Source organism: Rhyacophila brunnea, unplaced genomic scaffold (assembly GCF_057557595.1).
Source record: "Rhyacophila brunnea isolate RB1 unplaced genomic scaffold, BYU_Rbru_1.0 scaffold_19, whole genome shotgun sequence".
In the NCBI taxonomy this organism is placed as follows: domain Eukaryota; kingdom Metazoa; phylum Arthropoda; class Insecta; order Trichoptera; family Rhyacophilidae; genus Rhyacophila; species Rhyacophila brunnea.
In genome coordinates, this window is record NW_028232848.1 from 26,802,977 (window position 1) to 26,826,345 (window position 23,369).

A 23,369-nucleotide genomic window follows, 5' to 3' on the forward strand; every position below is an offset into this window, starting at 1 on the left:
CCAAATAATGACAAATTGAAATCTTATGTAATTATGCACCATCCAATATTATTTTGGCAATACTGCACATAGAATCATGTAATGTAATCAACTGATTTGGTGAATTTGAAATTATAGCCGTAGGTGAAGTTCTTTTCAAATGAATCTACAATCCAAAGACGTCACTTACATTTATAGCTAACTTAATCAGTAGACCAGAGATATTTTTTTGCTTCATTTTTATACATCTTTGGTTGGTACCTGCTCATATTACCTATACTATGTCATACTTCATAGATCGAGTATAAAAACAATGAAGGAACTATGGGGAGTTCTTTCTTCAGTAGTTAATTGACTCCGGTTGATAATGATAATTAGGCAGTAGTGCTATTAATAGTATTGGTTTTATAATGGTCATCCCAATAGAAGAAAATAAGCCATCTTTGTTTTGTGATAATTCTTAGGTATTGCGAAGGTGTCAATTTTTTTGTGTCGAATCCTGTTGAACGCTCGGATAATAACTTCTTCATTTCGCCGACGCATACGCTATCAATATCCGCGCATCGTTCGATAAATGCAACATTAACATACGGACGCAGGTACCAGGTAATGCGATTCGATATGACGAGATGTCTCGAATCGTTGCAGGGCCGCACTCGGAGGAATCCCGCCCACCCCGCGCGCCGCTGCACCGCGCGTCACGTATATTTTTATGCAAATGCATCCCGGCTGCGGTAGGTACGTAGTGATAGACTCTGGCTCATGTGGGGGTGCAGGGTGGGGGGGGGGGGGGGTCCCGGTCGCATCACCAAGGCGTGGTTTTGTGCACAGGTGCTCTGCACTGAGGCACCTTCTCACACCGCCCGCTCCCGATGGACGGGGTACGAACTTTGCAATATCTGCATACTGGGTACCTGGGAAATCATCTGTGATTTATTTGTGACCCCCATTTATAAATTGTTCGTTGTTTTTATTTCTAATGACAAGTGTTTTCATAAGTGCTCTCCGTATGTCACTCAGGAGTTCAGGGTGCTTTCACGTATGGCGAAGAATAGCTGTTACAGAAAATATGAAAAATACTAAATTGGAACTGAAAGACATTAATTATTAACAACTTGATTTTGACCATTCATAAAATCCATCAGACATTTATGTACCTAAATAAACTTCGTCTTTTCACTTTCTGGTGATGATTGACATAACAATAACAAAAATGCATATAAGAGGTAATGCGGTAAGTGCTGCGTACTATATTATTATTTATTTCTAAAGAGACAAATCGTTCCACGACCGTGCCAATGGCATGCTAAATAAAATTTTTCACGTTTTCAATCGACCAGGGGCCTTATTTTGTAACTTGCGAGTTGAAGTCGCCCGGTCGACATGTCGTCATATGACATCATTGTGACGTACTACCGGAGTGATAATAGCATTCGAGAAATTAACGCTACTCAAATACTGGCGTTATTCATTGTCCCCATACACAAATAGGTGTGTCAGCATAATAATATCTATGGTGAGCCGTGTGCTTGGGCGGCTCGCCTCGATGCGTGTTTGAGCTTACGTCACAATTACGCCATGTCGTCGGGTGACTTCATGTCACAAGTTATAACATAAGGCCTCAGTGCCTTGGTCTAAATATTTTCGGCGCGAAATTTAGAAAATCGTCAGGAAATTATTTTAGTTAAGGCACTTCAGCTGAGGCATGGTCTAAAAAGATCGTGACTACGCGACGCGAAGATTGTGCAAACGACGCGTGACGAACAAAACATAATTTGATATAAAAATTCAACATGCATCCATATAATGTTATGTTTATTGTTATATTAGTACTTAATAATAATATATTCATTGATATGTTTTCTTTTTCGAGTAAATGCGTAACGTTTTTTAGTCATCTTAACACGATTTAAGAATATATTCCTCCGACGCCATCACAAAACAAATTGACGTGCTCACAGCTCGACTATCGCTCTCCGATTGGTAACGAGTGCGAAATTACGTCCCACCTATTGTTGAAAATTATTTGCCGTTTCACAGAAGTATGCTCTTAATAATTATTTATGAGATTTATTGGACTAATCGACAATGGTATACCCACTACAATATCAGTTATGGATTGGTTGTAGGACATGTCGGAGTGTCAGTTAGCTCTCGGGCGTGCTGTACTTCACCAGCTTTCATCCCGGCTGTGCGAAATAGGAAAAAAGTTTAAAAAAAGAGAGACACGTCAATGGCGGATCTGCTTGTTCGATTCCCTGAACCATGATGCTCTAATTGCTATTTTCGAGCGAGCATATTTTTTTTATCAGCGCTGCACCAGTAAAAGCTTTTTTTGACTGAGATACGCGGAAGTGGTGTTGTAAAAGTTTTAGCAGCGTAGGTTTTTCCCGATAATCAAATTCAATTAGTTCTCTGTTCTCTATGTTGGTGCAGTATCACTAGTTCCACCTGAAAGCTCAGGTCATTGCCTAATTTTCAGTAGTATACTTTATTAGTAGTTTTCAAGGTAATTTTAATACGTGTCTAGGACGATTTGGCGCCGGGACAACTGGACGCTACGCAATTCGAAAATAAATATACGTTAGGTACTTTAAAACATATATTTAATATCATTTATATTTAAATTATTATATTATGATTTAATAGTTGGTGAGAATTTAAATTTGCAGACGTAAATAATGATTTAATCGTGCATAATATGTTTAAGTTCCAACGAAAAAAGAGATTTTATTTTGATATAAAGCCTTAGACATAATTCTCAATCCGCAATAAAAAAACATTGTGTTAAGAGTAAAATCAATTAAAACTACTAAGTAGTAGATAGAAACTGATTAAAATTCTTCGTCTACGATCTGTATACGTGTCTACGACAGTGCGGCGTCCAATTGTCCTGGCGTACAGTTGTCCCATTCCCTGTTAATACTATGTTTGTTGTACTACTGATGTAGCTTGTTCAGTTATGTATCGATTTTTCTTTAGTCTTGTTTTTTTTTTTACCATATCCGATCCTAATAGGATCATATGGGCCTCCACAGAGTAGATGTTTGTATTAACACTTGTGTACCTACCTAATAAAAAAAAACTGCGTAATGATCTCTAATGGAATTGTTACGGATCATCTGTTAAGTTGAAGTACCACTCCACCGCTGCGGTATCTGCCCACTTTACCCATTCGTCAATCAATTTTATTAATATATCCGAATAACCCCGCGCGTTCGACAACGGATTAATGTAGGCGCGTGTCGCTATACGCGCATCTAACCTCACGACTCCACCGCTGCGATGTCACCATTTTACCTACTCGTGATGAATTGTTGATGAATTGCGTTAGTTACCAATATTGGTTCAGTATTTTTTGAGTTATAATGACACAAACTGACAGACAAACAACTATATTTTGTGCTTATAAGTATATCATGGAAATAGTTACAACGATTGTATTATTAGTGTGGATAGCAATCGATCCTTATAATCTATCGGGTCAAAAAGCGACGTCTCTTATATATAAATTTTATAAATAAGGAAACATTTTCGCTGAATTGAAAGCTCTACTAAATATTGTCTTTCTTGACGTATATATATATGAAATTCAACACCTATTGCAGTATAATAGTGGAAAGTAGTCGCATTTCTATTCTTTAGTTGCTGTGTCCATATAGACAATATAGCGAATGGTCGCCATAAAATGGGGTTGCGATCAGTGCTTTATAATAATATGATGTCGAGTGCCGATAATTCAATAATTCAAGTGGAATTTTTGAAACATATAAAAAAAATCGCTAAAAGTACCTTGAACACCCTTAATTGTTATACCTCGCAGAAACATAGGGCTCCGCGGAATACCATTTTGGGGAACTACTATAGAATATCAAACTGCCTTTAACCTTAGCGATAGGTAGGGGGCCGCTTCAGGATTTTGGGGCCATGGCTCTGTCCATTAGTAAAGCAACTATTTAAATATTGCTTAATAATAAATAGTATGTAAGTTTTAGCTATATGTTTCATGCAGGAGGTACGCACTGAAAATCAGAAAACATATAGGTATACTAACAACACTCAAGGTAGGTATTAATTTCTTGATTTATTATTAGTTACAAACCATGTAATCGATTCACTTAGTTAGTTGTGGGTCTCATTTATTAGTGGTGACATAATTTCCCATAGAGATGTTGTAGTATTGGCGGGACAAGGCATTGTTAATACGGAAAGCTTTTCTTTCTAAAGTACATACCTATGTTCCTCGCTGACTTCGCTGTAGTCAATAATGTGAGATGTAATAGATTAAAAAATATGAGGATTCATTTATAATCATTCATAAGGCCCACCCCCTGATTTAGATGGTGGGAATAGAAATTCATTCAGATTTAAACGGTACGTAACACCATTAAAACTTTCAGGCTTTGTTGCGTTGCAGCCGATGGGATTTCGTAACAATTAATTAATTAATACTCATAAAAAATCGTCTTAATCCTAAAAGGTTTTTTTAATGTACCTATTTATGTCATTTTTAATTTTAAAATATATTAAATTTATTTGTTCATTGAAACTGGGAGGTCAGATTTTATTCACAGTTTCTTAAGCAAAAAAAATGTATTAATCACACTGAAATACAAGTTTGTTTAATTATTTGTGATAATATTCCATCGTGAAGTAAAGAATCTATACCTACTTATTATGACTCTGTGTTTTATAATAAGCGACTCTCGAGAAAACACTCCTTTACTACACACTTCTAAATAACTAGGTAAGTACAACGGAAATATGAGTATTTTTCTGTCTAAAACATAAGAGCCATTTATCTCTCAATCACCCAAAATGAAGCCATGGTCATTTATTTTAAGAGGGCGGTATATAGGACTCCAATCTCACTGAGTATAATGCTGGGGTTGCTATCCTTAGTTTTGATGTGTTAATAATGTTATTCAAAACATGCCGTTACTGCTTCGAATTAAATGTAGTATTAGCAGTGATTCCCAATGTACTTCGGGCAATTCGCCCTCTAAGGGGTGCTGCAATGCAAAGGGGTTGTTGGGAGCGCTAGGCTGCTGAAAATTGACAATATGTAATACAAAATAACACGTCCTAAGAAGCATTATGTCATATCTAAATAGCTGATTTTACAATAGAATTTGTATGAAAATTAAAATAATTATTGAACTAAAATCAATTTTTCAGACATACCTATGACTTAATGCGATGGAGACAAAAGGGCTAAATAATAGAAAAAAGTAACTCTCACATTTGCGTATGTGAGTTATGTCATGTGATTGGGAGTCCCGAGACTTGTATAAGAATAACCATCGGTGTTTTTTCCTCCTCCAGTATGAGTCTTGTTGATGCCCACGATGGTCGAACTGTTATGGCGTCCCGGGTTCGAATTCGAAAATTCACATGTTTTTTTGTCTGTTTGGACCAGAGTATGGACCTAATAGGTTGAGCAAGTGGCTAAAATCCATTTCTCAAAAAAAAAACACCTCCACTTTGTGGGGGCCCATATAATATTTTTAGGGTTGGACATGGTAAAAAATGCGTTTTGTTATGTGTTTGTTTATGAACAAATACATATTTAACTAATTTAAAAAATATTTTTGTTTAAATTAAATTTGCAATCTACCTACCTACATGTAATTTTTGACCCGTTTTATAGGGCAAGGGCTGGTGAAATATATATTCTAAAAGGGGACGGTAGGTAGAAAAGTTTGGAAAACTTTGATGTAAGCTGTATAATAAATACTTTGCAATTACTACCACAATGTTGTTTCTATGTTATAACACTGTGTCACTTTTCAATTACAAGCGCGAGAGTATAATGCCGTTACCCCAACCCTTGCTCGGTTAACACTACTTATGTGTCAGTTTGGTAGGGGAGGATTGGTGGCGTCTGCCCCCACGCGACGCATTATGTGTTTTTTTTTAATCTATTTATGGGCATGTGCTACTAGCTACTGCTTCGCGCACTTCCTCGTTTGCGTAGTGAGGAATCTCTAGCGGAGAGCGCACTGTATTGCAGCTGTTCGAAACATTTTTGATATTATGCCGGGTCCACACTGGCAACATGTCGCGCGACAACCTCGTTAAATTTTACGATACGTATGATAATTATCGTAAATCTTAAGCAATTATGATGATTATCGTAAAATTTAACGAGGTTGTCGCGCGACATGTTGCCAGTGTGGACGTGACATTAATTTGGACAGAAAAAATCTATTTTATAATAGGAAAGGCTTATATTTAAGAATGCTATTTTCACTACATTATTAAAGACCTCGTTAGTTGTTACTAAAGTTCTAACTAATTCACGGGATTAAAAATACCGGAATCCCGGGACTTAGGGATTAATTTTTATGTTTTTTTTCTCCTCTAAACATAGTGTAATTTTATAATAAAACAAATAAAATGTGTGGACATTGCGATGTATTTCTTTTATAACTTAATGAAAAGAAATGAAAAGGATTTCAAGTTATATACATATATATTTTTATAAAAATCGATGTTTTAAAAATAAATAATATAAAAAGTATTAAAACTATGAATTAGTCAAAAATCTCTTAGGTACAGAATAGAAAACTTAAACTAAATTTAATTAAATATGACCATAAAATATGTAATAATAAGATAGGGTCCTTTGACAAGTTCACATTTTATAACATTTTTTTTTTACAATAATTGTAAGTTTATCTTTGACTTAAAATAAAAAATATTTTTCTTTTTAATGTTTTGAGATAAGTACATATTTATTTTAAGTAATACAGTTGAAATTGTAAATTATCAAAAAAATGTCTCAAATTGCAAGCTTCGTATTTTTCCGCTAGGTGCCTCTGGTAGGTATAGATGTGTTAACAAGAGTTGAGGCGAAGCAATACTCACACAGACGCATTGTTTACAAAAAGGACGTTTCAAATTTTTAAATTGACAGCATGTTGTCCTCTTTTCGCTGTAACCGCAATAAGTAGGCATAAGCAAGACAAACAGCTGTTTCTTATAGACGCTGTGCAATGCCTGTTGCCTCAGAAATGCACCAATACACACAATCTTTCGTATCTGTGTTCGCACCAACTCTGGCTGAGAGACCTATAAAGACATCGCCTTAAGGGGTTTTTAAATTGATAAATTAGCATGTATTTCTATTTTATTTGTTTTCCATTGGAATATGCATAAAAGTGGGGCCACACCGAAAACAAGTCGCGCGACAACTCGTTAAATTTTACGATAAGCATGATAATTATCGTAAAATTTCTTAAGCAATTATGATAATTATCGTAAAATTTAACGAGTTGTCGCGCGACTTGTTGCCGGTGTGGCCCCACTTTTAGGTAGACCGTTTACCTTTTTTGCACCTTTAAAAAATTTGCCTCCCGCTGGACTGGACAGGTTCTTTGCTTTGTGGTGCTTTCGAGGGTTGATCGCAGGTGAATTTGCCCCTGTTATAGCATATAAAGATTATTTGAGAAACAATCAGAGAAATATCGTTTACTATTGTATCGCACACACACAAACACAAACACAATAATATAAAAAATAATTAAAGCCTAAATTAACTGATCTAATCAAGGTTGGCACTATCAACATTATTATTATCGTAAAATTAACAAAATAACTAACAAGATCATATTAGGCGTAAAAAACATTAAATATTATATTTTCAGTCAATGCTTCAGAATACACTATGTAGGTACGCTAAACGACGCAGGCAAATAATTTATGTCGGTCATTACATATTAAAATATGTGAAATTTAAATACATTGTTGACATTTTTTTGTCTAATACGCCAAATATGGCCTGATCACTCACTACTTGATGTAACATAGTTTTAGTGTATGTGTAGAAAAGTTTTTGGCATTTTCGGAATTAGTATATCAGATTTAGGCAAAGCATATTTAAGTTTTGTGGGTTTAAAATACCCCATTAATTTATTATGAAAGGTTGCATATCACTTACTATATTATGTTCTACGAGGTTCAATGTAGGTAGTAATTCATGTTTTTTTTAAAACCTTGTTTGATTGATGTCATCCATTGTTTTCCATTGCTACGAAACTTTGTATTCCTCTGTGCAGCTAATGATGTTAATTTTATTGCTTCACACTTAAGTATTATATTATATATTACTATATTATTATAAATTCTTGAATGCTTCTGTGGAATAGGTATCATTGTATTCAACTTGATGAACATCTAAATAATATTTTTAAAGGTATATACCTAATATAAAACTAATTAGAATATTCAAAAAATTGTACGTTTATTTCAGTGATGCACAAACCGCGACCCAAACTGGCATTGTTTGCGGTCCAAAATAACAAGTACTTCATCACCAAATTTTTCATTGAATACGAAAAGATTCTAATTTTCTATATAGATACTAAGTTCTATCGTGCAAATACATATTATGTACGTGATGCAGAGTGGAGAGTGATTGGATTAACTGATATGTAACTATTAAATTAAAAATAATAAAATGTATGTATTGTCTAGTATAATAATATATCATTTTTTTCAACGCTTTTACTCACTGTGGCCCGTGAAAAATAAGAAAATGGATAAATTGGCCCTTCTTTCAAATAGGTTGTCTGGTGTAGTCGCTACCCATGAACTACATACGCGAATATTTCGCACCATGAGTGTAAAACCACAGTAAGAGCAAATTTTTCAATTCCGAGATTTAAATGTGAAACAATCGAAAAATGGAAATGAATATGGCATAATGTACATATAAACCAAATAATATCGTTTTGTTTTAGAATCTTTATTTTTCTTTATTATAAAATAATACAATTTTGATAAATATCATAAACATACAAAACATTCTAGAAAAAAACCTAGAACTGAGCGGAGCCCGAACTCACGTCTTTCATCTTCTGGGTGAACGCTTTCATCCCTAAGCTATCAATCCGTCTACGATTCATGCGAATTATATTCTATAACTACGTTTTAACTGAGGTTACCTACTTCAAATTACACTAATCAAGAGGCAATAATATGCTTTGTGTTCAATTAAGGAAAATGACATTACTACCTTAAATAGGTGGACAGATGTCTGGGCGCTAGCCACATATTTATTATTGACGTTTTTGTACTTATGAATCATAAAATTATTATTTTTTATATTCAATATTGAATATACATGAGGCTTTAAGAATAGGCTTTATTATAGAAATAACATTATTTTGAAAAACCTCTGAAACATACGTATTAGAAAATTTTTAGAAAATAGTTTATAGATATATTTCGATATAATATGGGACACGCGTTCATAATTGCATTTATGTTTCGTTAGTCATTCGGCCAACCCTTACTCATTATCACACACCTTGAAAAACAACATGCATTCATTGGCAGATACTGCAAACGACAAAAAATATTTGAATCATTTAAACGTAGAGAAAATTTACAATATTAATATTTCGTTAAATTAAATTGTGAATATCAACTGAGTGTTATTTATAGCTTGTTTTTTCAATATTAAATAATAATCATTTCCCACCAACAGTTCACCGTATTACGAGGGTGGGTCAATAAGTCCTTAGAAAAGCCGACAGGTGGCGCGACTAGTACTGTAAGCGGTTTGTTTTCATGCAGCGGCACTACCGATTCAGTATGCTGCGAAGTTTCAATCAGATTGGTCGGGTTGTTGTGTGTTTCTCGTACATTTAAAAAAAAATTTGCTTGTGGAAAATGGAAAAATGGAAAATGGAGAAAATTGAGTTTAGAGCTGTTGTTAAACATTTTAATATAAAAGGGTTAACAGCAAAGGAAATAAAAAATGAGTTGGATTTAGTTCACGGCATATCTGCTCCTTCACTTGCAACTATTTATAACTGGTTAAATGAATTTAAACGTGGTCGTACATCAACAAAGGATGAACCACGCTCAGGACGTCCTGTAGAGGTGACTACACCAGAAATGATCAATAAAATCCACGATATGGTGTTAAGTGACCGAAGATTAAAGTTGAGTGAGATAATTGAGGTTACAGGGATCTCAAAAGGTAGCGTCATTTCTATTTTACATGACAAATTGGGCATGAAAAAAATTTCTGCAAGATGGGTGCCGCGTTTGCTCACAGTCGACAATAAACGCAATAGGGTGGTGGCCTCTAAAGCCCTGTTGTCGCTCATGCAACGCAATCCGGATGAATTTTTTTGTCGCTTTGTGACTGTAGATGAAACATGGATACACCACTATACTCCCGAGACGAAAGAACAGTCAAAGCAGTGGATTGCGAAGGCAAACCATGTCCAAAGAAGGTGAAAACCGTGAAATCAGCTGGTAAGGTTATGGCTTCTGTATTTTGGGATGCACGTGAAATTATTTTCGTTGACTATTTGGAAAAAGGAAAAACAATAACAGGGGATTATTATGCATCTTTATTGGACCAGCTAAAAAACAAAATTGAAGAAAAACGGCCTCATTTAAACAGGAAAAAAATCCTCTTTCATCAGGACAATGCCCGTGTTCACACATGTTTACGATCAATGGCTAAAATTGAAGAATTGAAGTTCGAATTGGTCGACCACCCACCGTATTCGCCAGATTTAGCCCCCAGTGACTTTTTCCTTTTCCCAAACTTAAAAAAATGGCTAAGTGGACAACGTTTTTTTTCAAATGAAGAAGTCATCGATCGGACAAATGCTTATTTTGAGGACCTTCCGAAAACTTATTTTTCTGACGGTTTAAAAAAAATTGAGAAACGTCTTACCAAGTGTATTGAGCTCCAAGGAGATTATGTTGAGAAATAAAAAAATAATACAAAAATAAAAACTGTTTTAATGCTTTTTTCTAAGGAATTATTGACCCACCCTCGTACATTCGAATTATAAGCAATAACTAACATTAAGATCGAAATTTACAATTGAATGCTGCAACCTGACTATAAGCGGCCTTGCTGAAATCCCAGGATTGAAATCCGCGCTATATGTGACTCAGTTGATTTCCATGTACCTTTTGTCAAGTTGTCTACATGGTAAATCTTTTATGAATTGAGCCCATTAATCACATAAATGATGCTCTAAGATTTCGTTATCAAGTAGATAACAAATGTATTAATATTTTTTTATTTCTAAATTGTTTCAGGGACCACCGCCAAGTGCCGGACCAATAAAATTTACCATAGCCGACACGCTGGAGAGAATAAAAGAAGAATTTAATTTTCTACAAGCACAGTATCACACGTAAGTCAACCTGTCATTATCACTTTTATCTAGAAGCTTTTGAATTTGACAGAGCTACCTGTATATTTACATAGCCAATCCAACATAATCTTTCGCTTAATGCTGTAGCAACGATATTAAGGCTACCGATAGACATAATCTGAAAAGTATAATGTACTAATACTTGAGAATTTCGACAAGGGTTCGATGTTATGATTAAATATGAAATTTCATTCAGTCGGTATTGAATGTCCTTGCCCAGCAGTTATTCGTGTCTGCGCATCTATTCTATACACAGAACTGCTATCGGCCGCTATTGGCAGCTATCGAGGGTAGTATCATATTAATGTATTGAGGTATTGAGTACAATAAGTTAGCCATCCAAACTGTCAATGACCTCACTTGCGTGAGGGTGAATTTAGGTGGATGGTATTTTATAAATTCTTATAATAGGGTCTCCTTAGCAAACTCGGTGTACGTACTTCTTTGAACTACTATAGATGTATAATAATTGTATTTTCACTGCGTTTGTATGTTTATAATATTATTATGTTTTCTTTTTATATTTTCATTTTCATCCCTTATATTACTTTTCTTTTTTTTTCTTCTATATAAATACTGTTTCATGCCATGTTGTGAACGTCTTAAACTTATAATTTGTAATGTCCACAATATGTAAAATAAATAAATTGAAATTGAAAACTGTCTATCTCGCTCTAAAATTTAACACAGACAAGACAGGTGCTGTTTAAATATAGCACTTATTGTAACCTTTAAAACTAACTTATTGTAACAATAATTATAATACCTCAATACATACATATGATCAACTACCCTTGATAGCCGCCGATAGAAGGCGATAGCAGTCTTGTGTATAGAATAGATGCGCTGGTCTCAGACGTCGAATGATTTTCAGGAATCTTAACAGGTTTGATTTGAGGACCAGTAGTCCAATAAAATATAATTGATTGGATCCTACCTACAACTTCTTTTAAAATATAATGAAATCGGTCATGTTTAAAGCTATTATGTCTGGAGATTCGTACGTATGCAGTATGTGAAATAGATTATATAAAATTCTAAATAATTCAAAAGTAGGGTAGCAATTATGGAGAGTTCTAGATCCAGCCCATGTGAGTCTTTGCGCCCTCAAGACATTGACTATTTTGATCTTAAATTGTTCGCAGAGCTCAGCATTTGTAAGGATGCGCCAACCTTTGGTTTCCTTTAACCCGTCCGTGTGTATTCTACGTAGATTTTTGTTTACGAATACTTAGATAGCCTTCTGTTGTTTTTCCGTTAGGCTCCATACATAGTGATGCGTTTCCTGGTTACTTGTATACCCAGAACGTTTGTAATTATAAATTTATGGAATATGGAATAATAAATGTACCACTACAGTGGAACCCCAATCTACCTACTCGCATAAATCGTTTTCCCGCACGGATCGTTCATTTTTGAAAGTCCCGCCAAACACCCATAAGAACAATGTTAAATAATCCCGCATTAACCGTTCCCCGGTTTATCGTTTTCCTCGATCTTTCGTCCAAATATTATGATCCCGTCACAAATATTATCCTGATTGACCGTTTTTGTTGAATATCTTTCATTTCGCTTTCGTAGAATTGTTTATGATACATACAGACCTATAAGTCACGTCGCTCTGTTTGCACAGGTCGGTCGGCGCTCAGGCTTGCCTCGCATCTCGTATCACGAATTTTTATAAGTCGCAACTAAAATGCCTCCCATGAAGAAAACTAGAACTCCAGCTGAGAAACTGAAAATAGTTCAAGACGCTGAAAAAAATCCTGGAGAAAAATGAGTTTTTTTAAAAAATATATAATATATATATCCCGCATTTATCGTTATTTTTTTAGGGTCCCTTGAAAACCGTAGAATCGGGGTTTCACTGTAATCAAATTTAAAATAGAATAATCAGTTTAATTTTTTAAATGTATTTGTGTTGAATTTCTTTTCAGTTTAAAGTTGGAATGCGAGAAATTGGCGGGAGAAAAGACAGAAATGCAGCGTCATTATGTAATGGTGAGAGTCCGTTGTTATTGCAATCGATAAAGTTAAGCATTTGCATAATGAAATTTATCACGTTTCCATGGTTGCGAGATACATACCACAACTACTCTGTCTAATATCGGTGGGTATTCAGATTTAATGTAATAAGTTGTGATATCTCTGTCTCGGTCACTCCTATTGGAGGAAGGAGGACTGATGATATGCATCTTTGCACAGGAGTATTGACACTAAGAGAGACAGCGTTTAAATTATTACACGATTTATTGCAGGTTGATTGGCAATTTTAAGTTATCTTGACTAATATTTGCCTTTCATTGTTTGAATATATATGTCTGTTTTACTTGTGATTATGGTGACATCATGATGATCAAGAGTAGAGTCGGAAACATTTGTTTGTCAGTTAAGAGAGTGGATGTGGAATTCATGTTTACACACTATTTACTTGTAATTTCTGCACAGTCCCGTTTTATTTTAGTACATTTGCATCTATAATTTTCAAAATACAGTTTAAATGATCAAAATCATAGATTCAATTTATTTTAACACATTCAATAATGCATTGCAATATATTATAGCACCTGTACACGTGCATGGATTTACTTGCAGCAATAGTGTGTATTTTAAACTGTCACGATAATAACTGTTTACACGTAAAATTGCTGACTGTCTCGCCAATCTCATTCTTCAAGAGTAAGCGAGATGTGATATTGTCATTTTATGGTATAATTTGACAGGTCGTGAAAATCGGTTAACCTCAAAATGAGTCTAGTTGGTTTTTTACCAGTAGGTTGGCCACCATCGAACAAATCCCAACTGTCGCGTGAAAATTCAGAAGCTTCCGAATTTTTTTGATTCATGCATGCAATCTTGCAACTTGCATGACAATACGTGTTTACACTTGGATTTTCTTGTTATGGCTGCGATAATACGTACTGTCAACAGTAAGTCGATGCATGTGTAAACGCGGTATTAAAATGAAGACGTAATACTTGTAAATTTCTATTTGTAAGGTCAAGGTTACACAACAAGAGGTTATTATTTTAGGCGATTAGGGCTGGTTATTTTATGTCATTTTTAGTTTTGGCTAAAATGTTATGGTCGCTTGTTACTGACATTTTTCATTCTTATTGTTTACATACGTTTACGTTTTGTTTGTTAAGTCAGCTTGAATCGAGGGCCTAAAAAGCTATTTTACTAGCATTGGGCTGCTGTATTGGAATAGAAATTTTTATAATATATTGTTATAATTCAATTTGTACGTTTCTGTTTCAGTATTATGAGATGTCCTATGGGCTGAATGTTGAAATGCACAAACAGGTATTTTTTATGAGCTGTAAAAGTTCACTTGATATTTTCCCATATATATTTCTTATTCTTTCAGTTCCCTGTTAACATTAAATTAATCACCTGCGCAGCACTTAAAAAGTGTATCTATGGCATTATGCGCCCGCAAGTGCTAAATTTAGTATAAACATGACCTTATTCCAAATATGTAACAGCATAACGCCATTTCGTTATATTTCTGGAGATAAACCCTTGATGTGATTGATAAATTCTGTGCTTAATGTGGTTATCTGAAATATCTGGTGGTATAGCATTTTCTAGTTATTACCCATGTTTCATGCATCGTGAAAAGTTGTGCTTGCTCCGTGTGACTTCACATAAAGTCGCAGGAATGCTGCTGTCAGTTTGAACTTAACCTATAAAATAGCATAACAGTAGTGGGTTGACACGGATAGATTACTGCGATGCCATGGGATTAATTTACATAATGGCAACTGGCTAATAACTTGAGGTGCAGTGACATGCTAGTGTCGCGATACGAGAATTGTGAGATATTAGTTATCTTTGATGTTTCATACACTGTATTGTCACTATTATTAATGATTTCTGCGTTAAGTGTTACGTTGGAATATATCGTCTCTGTTCTGGCAGAACACACTAACTGGAGAATACTAGTTTTGAGTAATTTGACTTTGAAGTTGTTAAAATGTTTGAAATATCATGTGAGTTTATTGATTAATCGTAAAAAGGATGACTTTAAAATAAAGACTGTTTATTTATTAAGAAGGTTTCCAGACGGTAAAGTTTGAAATAAGGAACATTTTGGTATAACTAACTCGATATGTCATTTTTCGAATTAGTGTCTTCTGCCAGAACAGTGACGATATTTGCTGGTCTGAATAAATTGGGTAAATTCAATTTAATCAATGTATATGATATTTTCATTTACCTCTGGCACATACTTTCAAACGTCAGTTAAGTTATAAAGGTGTAAATTTAAGATTTGGTCATGTAGATTAAAATAATTCATAAAAGTATTGATTCTGATATTATAATACAATACCAGTATTGATAAACAAAGTTTGGATACTTTTGTTTATCTATAACAACCCTAGTTGCAATCATCAAAGTCTAATAAAAATTAATCCGCTTTATTTCCCTTACATAAGTCAATCGTTGAGTATCTTTTGATGGTCGTTAAAAATATTGTGACATTGATTCCAGACTGAAATAGCAAAAAGACTGAATGCGATAATCGGGCAGCTGCTGCCATTCCTGGCGCAGGAGCACCAGCAGCAGGTGGCGTCGGCCGTCGAAAGGGCCAAGCAGGTCACCATGACCGAACTCAACGCAATCATAGGCGTAAGTGCAACACGCATTTTAACATCATAAAGGAGCTATTGTTTAAAAATACATGTGGGAAAGCCTCAGAAATATACCATACATATAGAAAAATCTTGGACCGAGAAGGATTCGAAAATAAATCGTGTAGTAATAATGAAAATAATGTTTACATATTTAAATAATTTCTGTAGTCTTATATTGTAACAGTTATGCATACTCCGCATAACCCCAATTATTTATGTCAAACGTAGGGTAGGGTACACCCAAAGATGTTGAATCTTCTTTCAAATTGAGTCTTCTGTGGTTTTCCAATAAAAATTGCTGAAGCAAAGTTCAGTTTGACATTATTAAGCACCATTTTTATCTGCAAAAAAATGTATGAGAATTGGTGGTCCTCCTGGTTTACATATGTTTAGGTTGCATCTCTATACAAAAAGATTTATCCAACATCTTTGAATATATTTTGAAGGGGGGTAAGCATATTGTAAGTTTGGAAAAGTTAGAATTATTATTTTCCTATTGGACAGCGCTAGTGTCTTACATTCATTTTAAAGTGAGGATTGCAGTAAAACAACCTCATAGACTGCAGTGGTTTCCAAACTTCATGTTACTTTTTTTTTTTTTTTTTTTGACCATGTCCAATCCTGATAGGATCATATGGGCCTCCACAGAGTGGAGGTTTGTATTGACAGATTTTGTTTTTTACGAGAAATGGATGTCAGCCACTTGCTCAACCTATTAGGTCCATACCCTGACACACACAAATTGAAAAACAATATGTGTACTTGCCAGACCCAGGATTCGAACCTGGGACCCACGGCTTTATAGTCCAACGCTTATGCCGCGCGGCCACCGTGGGCGTTACTACGCCTTGTTGTTACTACGCCTCCCTAAAAAATCTAATCTTGGCGCCTCCCCCCTTTATTTCATTAAATAATACAGACACCTTTTTAAATAGTCAAAATTGTACTAATACAAAAAGGAAAAAAAATCTTTTATAAAAATAAACAAGGTGTATTACGAGGGTGGGTCAATAATTCCTTAGAAAAAAGCATTAAAACAGTTTTTATTTTTGTATTTTTTTTTATTTCTCAACATAATCTCCTTGGAGCTCAATACACTTGGTTAGACGTTTCTCAATATTTTTTAAACCGTCAGAAAAATAAGTTTTCGGAAGGTCCTCAAAATAAGCATTTGTCCGATCGATGACTTCTTCATTTGAAAAAAAACGTTGTCCACTTAGCCATTTTTTTAAGTTTGGGAAAAGGAAAAAGTCACTGGGGGCTAAATCTGGCGAATACGGTGGGTGGTCGACCAATTCGAACTTCAATTCTTCAATTTTAGCCATTGATCGTAAACATGTGTGAACACGGGCATTGTCCTGATGAAAGAGGATTTTTTTCCTGTTTAAATGAGGCCGTTTTTCTTCAATTTTGTTTTTTAGCTGGTCCAATAAAGATGCATAATAATCCCCTGTTATTTTTTTTCCCTTTTCCAAATAGTCAACGAAAATAATTTCACGTGCATCCCAAAATACAGTAGCCATAACCTTACCAGCTGATTTTACGGTTTTCGCCTTCTTTGGACATGGTTTGCCTTCGCAATCCACTGCTTTGACTGTTCTTTCGTCTCGGGAATATGGTGGTGTATCCATGTTTCATCTACAGTCACAAAGCGACGAAAAAATTCATCCGGATTGCGTTGCATGAGCGACAACAGGGCTTTAGAGGCCACCACCCTATTGCGTTTATTGTCGACTGTGAGCAAACGCGGCACCCATCTTGCAGAAATTTTTTTCATGCCCAATTTGTCATGTAAAATAGAAATGACGCTACCTTTTGAGATCCCTGTAACCTCAATTATCTCACTCAACTTTAATCTTCGGTCACTTAACACCATATCGTGGATTTTATTGATCATTTCTGGTGTAGTCACCTCTACAGGACGTCCTGAGCGTGGTTCATCCTTTGTTGATGTACGACCACGTTTAAATTCATTTAACCAGTTATAAATAGTTGCAAGTGAAGGAGCAGATATGCCGTGAACTAAATCCAACTCATTTTTTATTTCCTTTGCTGTTAACCCTTTTATATTAAAATGTTTAATAACAGCTCTAAACTCAATTTTCTCCATTTTTGTAAACAAGCAAATTTTTTTTTTAAATGTACGAGAAACACACAACAACCCGACCAATCTGATTGAAACTTCGCAGCATACTGAATCGGTAGTGCCGCTGCATGAAAACAAACCGCTTACAGTACTAGTCGCGCCACCTGTCGGCTTTTCTAAGGACTTATTGACCCACCCTCGTACATTAATTTTTAAATTAATTTGTTTTTCATGCGATGGATGTGCTTGTTTATTAGCACAAAGTGCTCTTTTTCTACTAAACGGGATCGATATTTGGATTTCATTGCAGCTAATGCAGAAAATCCCGTTTCCCATATATATTATGGTGTTACGAATGGTAGCAGTACTTTACTTACAACATACATTGTTTTTCTTGATAAAGTATTATATTATGCTTCGCTTCGATTCAACTTAAATTGAACTAGGGTTTTTGTTTCAATGAATTATCGCATGATAATTCTATCAATTTTTCCTTTTCAATAGTAGTCAATCCAAATTCATCACCGTTCATTGACAAATTGATTCTATATCCACGCGATCTTTATAAAATCGAGATCTTATAAATAAATATTGTGAAAATGTGCATTAGCAAACTATACAAGTGCTCAGTAAATAGATTTTTGTTTGCTTCAATATATCTGGCACAGAAATCATTTAAAATTGGAAACATGACAAACTTATTTTTTTTGTAATTTTGATTTCCAAAGCTCCAATTTTTTATAAATGCCTTCACTTTGTCTTTGTTAATCAGTGAATGCATTAGTGGTCCTTGCATTGATTTATTCACTCAGTTTAACAACAAAGTTATCAATCCTAAACAAATTTGTCTCAAATTTCAATATTATGATTTGACCCTTTTATATGCGGGCTTCACAATAGTATAGAAGTGGGGTACCTAAGTACCATAAGAAAATTAGTTTCCATATCTTCAGACAGGTTTGCAAACCTTTTATACGACTGTTTTTTTAAGTAGTTTATAACTAGCGGCTGTTTTATAAACTATGCACTTGCTAACTGCAAACCTGTGGCTACATTTGTGTTAAGCTTTTCGCGCCTCCCTTTGCAACACTCCTCCGCCTTCCAGTTTGGAAATCGCTGTCATAGAGAATACTTTGTATTAAATGATTGGTAACCCTTTCCATGTGGAGGGTTTTTTTAATGGATATGGAACGAATTTATAAGAAAATATAACTTTTTATCAGAATTTACAAGATTTACAGAAGTTTTACAGCTTATGTCAAATAGCTTCTATTCATACTGCATCTGGCATATTGTTGTCAAAGAGTTGACAATACTGGTGAGTGTGCATCAAATATTCACTGAGAGAGCCGCGTTGCCGATGCCTTATCTAGCTGTCACTGGTTTGCTTGCGCTGTGCGTTTTTTTAAATACAAACACATAGATCAATCTACATTATTAGTGGTGCTAGTTTCACATGGTCATGATAAATTCTTTCTTTATAAGTCAAGGTAAATGTTAAATAATCATTTTATATTGAGTCTTCGCCACTACTACATAAACATATAGCATGCAGTTCAAGATTATACGTTTCTTGCAATATACCGTCTTCATCGGTGGATCCGAAGAACCTGAAAGTTTTCTGTCAAAGATGTCTAGCAAAAATTTTAAATTAGATACCCCGATTGAAGATTTTAATACAAGATTTTCTCAATTTTATGACCTTAAGCTGAGTATTAATTTATTCAGTGATCCATTCAATATCGATATTAGCTCTGTTGATCCTAAATATCAATTTGAATTATGCGACCTTCAGGCTGACCCATTTATTGCATCTAGTGGAGCAACTGGAATAAAAGTGCCTTCTCTGACATGAAATAAATAAAAGCAAAATATAGAAACAGCTTGAAGGACTCCACCCTTGAAACCATCTTGAAACTATAATTAGATTTGCCACAACGAATGTTGATATTGACATAAAAGAAATTGTTTCTTAGCAACTAAGACTACAATGCTCATAACTTATAAGTATGTATAAGTATAATCTTTGTTTTGTAAACGTAATTAATTATTTATGAATAAATATTTTTACAAAAAAAAAAATTAAATAATAACTTAATAATATAGTTGTTTTTAATATCTCTAGTTATGTGTTATTTTTGATTTTTTTGTATAAAAAAATAACTTTTGAATTGACATTACCTAACTGGCTTTTCATTTACCTATCCTCTTTGGCCCCGAAATGTTTGCTAAAGAAAAAATGGCCCGCGGCCTAAAAGAAGTTGGACAGCGCTGTTCTAAAGAGTAGTATTAATATAAAGTGTCTTAGAATAGTGAATTAATATTTGATTTTTTTATGTTACAGCAACAACAACAGCAAGGGCTGCAACATCTCCTCGTAAGTGTTACACCAAATTATTTTTGTACCTCAGAGCCAGAGTATCTTATGTTCAATTTGGCTGAAAATAAATACAGGTAGCCCTCGCTCATCGCCGATAACGGCAAGTGCGAATTCGTTCTGTCGCAAGTGATTTTTAATATCATTTTTGTCAAGCACTTGTTTTGGCATGTGCCACATGCCAGGAATTGTCATAATGAGTGGAGTCACAATGCAATTAGAGTACTAAGGCTAAATAATAGCAAGTAATTTCGCATTGCATATTTAGTTGAAGCAAATTTCACAACGGTCTGAGATTTACAGCCCCTCCATGGAATAAGCCAAACCGAATCGTTTATTACCCTCAAAACTTACGGTGTTTCCGTTTACAACCATGTACTAACTAGTCAAGTGTTCATGGAGGTGCTTGCGAAACTGTATACAGAAATCGTTTCGTGTTCCATAATGCTCTATTCAAATAACGGTGTTTGTATATGCACGTCTATTTGAAACAAGTATTCCTTATACATAAACAGAAAAATATTTTCCCATATGGCCACTTTTTGATGTCTATGGGCGCTTAACTGTCGAATAAACGATAAATTTTCGCATTTTGCCGCTAGATATCCCTAGTAGTCTCTATATGTTGAACTCGCTATTACATACTTTCATATTTCTTTTATTTTTAGATTTAATATTACATTATGTTACGTTATTGAATAAATATATAATCATTACATTATTTATTTATAGGAAATCTCTTAACGTGGAGGGTAAACAAATAAAAGTAAATGGTTATCGACTATCGTGATAGTATAGGTACCTACCATATAATTATTATGCATAAATCGATTCCAGCACAATCATGTGAATTGAGTTGTTAAAAATATAATATTATATTTATTAGATTTTCATGAAACTGCGTCTGATCTGACTAACAAAACTCTTGAATTCGAAAGCGTCGCCGCTTTTCCGAAATTTGTGGCATTGTAGATTAGTTTCATCTACGAAAGCAAAGTTTAGTATAAATAAAGCAGTCATGATTGAATAAAATGAAGCACCAATTATAGGATCTATTGTAAAATAGATAATACCATTAGACAATAATCAAAATAATTCACAGAATCATAATGAAATACGGAAGAAAACAAGTACCTATGACAATTATCAACAAACACGGGCTGTCAGTTGCAATCTGTCAAACATCGACTCTGGCAAATTTTGCAATCGGTTCGCTAAATTTATGGTAGAGTGGCATTCTGTGTACGGACTCGGCGAGATGCTTATATACAAAATCTGGATGAACGCAATTATACGTTTTGCATGCCATCTGGCGTAAAATCGCATTCGAAAATATTGGATGAACAGGTTACTATTTACCAAAATCAAATACACAGAGGCAAAGTTGCCTAACATTAGTGTTACACGCCTATAAGAAAGTTTTTTTTTTATAAAAATTATATGAAAAAGATGTATGTTTATTTAGTGGTACTAACCTTGTGTTTGACCACAGGGTTCATATGATCCCTTATTATTCTAAACTCTATGGATGTCCATATTTGTAACAACTTACCTATTAGAAAAATCCAAGGAAAAATTCGACCGGATGTTGCTTGAACCCACATCCGTTGCAATCCAGAAGATGCGCCTATTAAGTTAATGCCCAGAACGCTCCATGTAGAAATTTTATAACACTTATGCATCTGATGTGTTATTATTTCAAATTCAGTAAATATTGGGAACCATCTTTTGAAATTTTGATTCAATTGAATTCAGTTTTGAATTAAAAAAAAATTATGTCATTAATCTGAACAGAATAATAACCGCAGCATGTTTTTGCATGGTCCACATGTGGCGCGAATGCAGCAGCAGATGCACGCTCAGCAGGGGCCAGGCGCCGCCCTCTTCGGGGGCCTGCCCCCTCACCACCAACACCAGCAGCAGTCGGCCGCTGCCGCACACGCAGCCGCCGCGCACGCTGCCCTCCTAGCAGGCGCAAAACTGGACAGCGGCGGTCCTCCTGTCGTGCCCCCTCCCGCTCTCTCTTCCCTCTCCTCCCTCTCAGCGGGGGAGGGACAGAAGCCCGCCCCCACTACTGCCGAGGAGAGATTGGCCGGAGCGAGGGCTTTGCAGGTACGGAAGCACGCCTTCCATGAGGTATTATTCTTTCTTTTTCATCTTCTTTTCTTTCTTATTCTTTTGTTTATCTTATTTTAAAATTAAACCCTTCGATATGTAAGATATAAGAGATTAGAAAATGTATAAAAAAATACATTATAATCTACATATCGAAGTGTTTGATTTTAATGTAATATTTATTATTCCTCAACTTTTTAGTAAGTGCTTTGAATTTGTTAAAAATTAAGAATTAGTAAATTGAGTTATTTGTGTCATTATGATATACCAGTGGCGAGGAGTTCGCAGTTAGGATGTTAAGATCTGACATAAATATTGCATACTAAACTTTGTCAATCAAACATATTTTTTTTTTCATTGAACTAAGACTACGATAGTGTTTGTTAGTTTTTAAAATTCAATTAAACCCAGCCTAATCCAAGCCATAGTAGATAATAGTCAAAATATATTCGTTTATCTATAAAATAACTAAAATTATGCCATGAGTAAACCATACATAACTTTAAATACAGTCGAACTCGGTTATTACGATCACGGACATAACGAGATCTCGGATGTAATTAGGAAACATTCGTTGACATTTTAGTTTATGATTTTCTCCATACATTTATTCACTTTTATAACGAGCTACTTATCAGATATACCGAGCAAAAATAACGTCAATAATTTTCATAAAACTTTTAATGTGTCGATCGTTCAAAAACTATTTCGACCTTAAGCAATAAAATCTGACCGTAGACCGATGCCGCCGGGATCGGATTACATTTATGGCACTAGTTAAGTGTCTAAGTACCTAATTGGTGTTTTCGCTGACATCATTGAAAAAGTATCCACGCATATGGTTGAAATTTCATGTAAAAAATCCAAGCTGAAATCAGTAGGTACCTACCAGCGTTCGTTACAATAAACAACTTCTTCTGTAGTTTATGAATGCCATGCTTGTTTCGGGGAAAAATTCTAATTGTGTATTTTTGTTT

General features: G+C 34.8%; 1 protein-coding gene across 2 annotated transcripts in view; it reads left to right on the plus strand.

Annotated features, from left to right (window-relative positions):
• The window catches only part of LOC147072877 (protein groucho-like), a 64,960-nt gene that overhangs the window by 26,874 nt on the left and 14,717 nt on the right, over positions 1-23,369 (plus strand). For both annotated transcript variants that reach the window (XR_015070566.1, XM_085946223.1), the window contains 6 exons: positions 11,056-11,153; positions 13,112-13,175; positions 14,436-14,480; positions 15,672-15,809; positions 20,245-20,277; positions 22,123-22,413. Coding sequence is in view for 1 of the 2 variants with exons in the window: in XM_085946223.1 (XP_085802349.1) it covers positions 11,056-11,153; positions 13,112-13,175; positions 14,436-14,480; positions 15,672-15,809; positions 20,245-20,277; positions 22,123-22,413 (669 nt within the window). In the remaining variant the exon portion in view is untranslated. The remainder of the gene's footprint in view (positions 1-11,055; positions 11,154-13,111; positions 13,176-14,435; positions 14,481-15,671; positions 15,810-20,244; positions 20,278-22,122; positions 22,414-23,369) is intronic.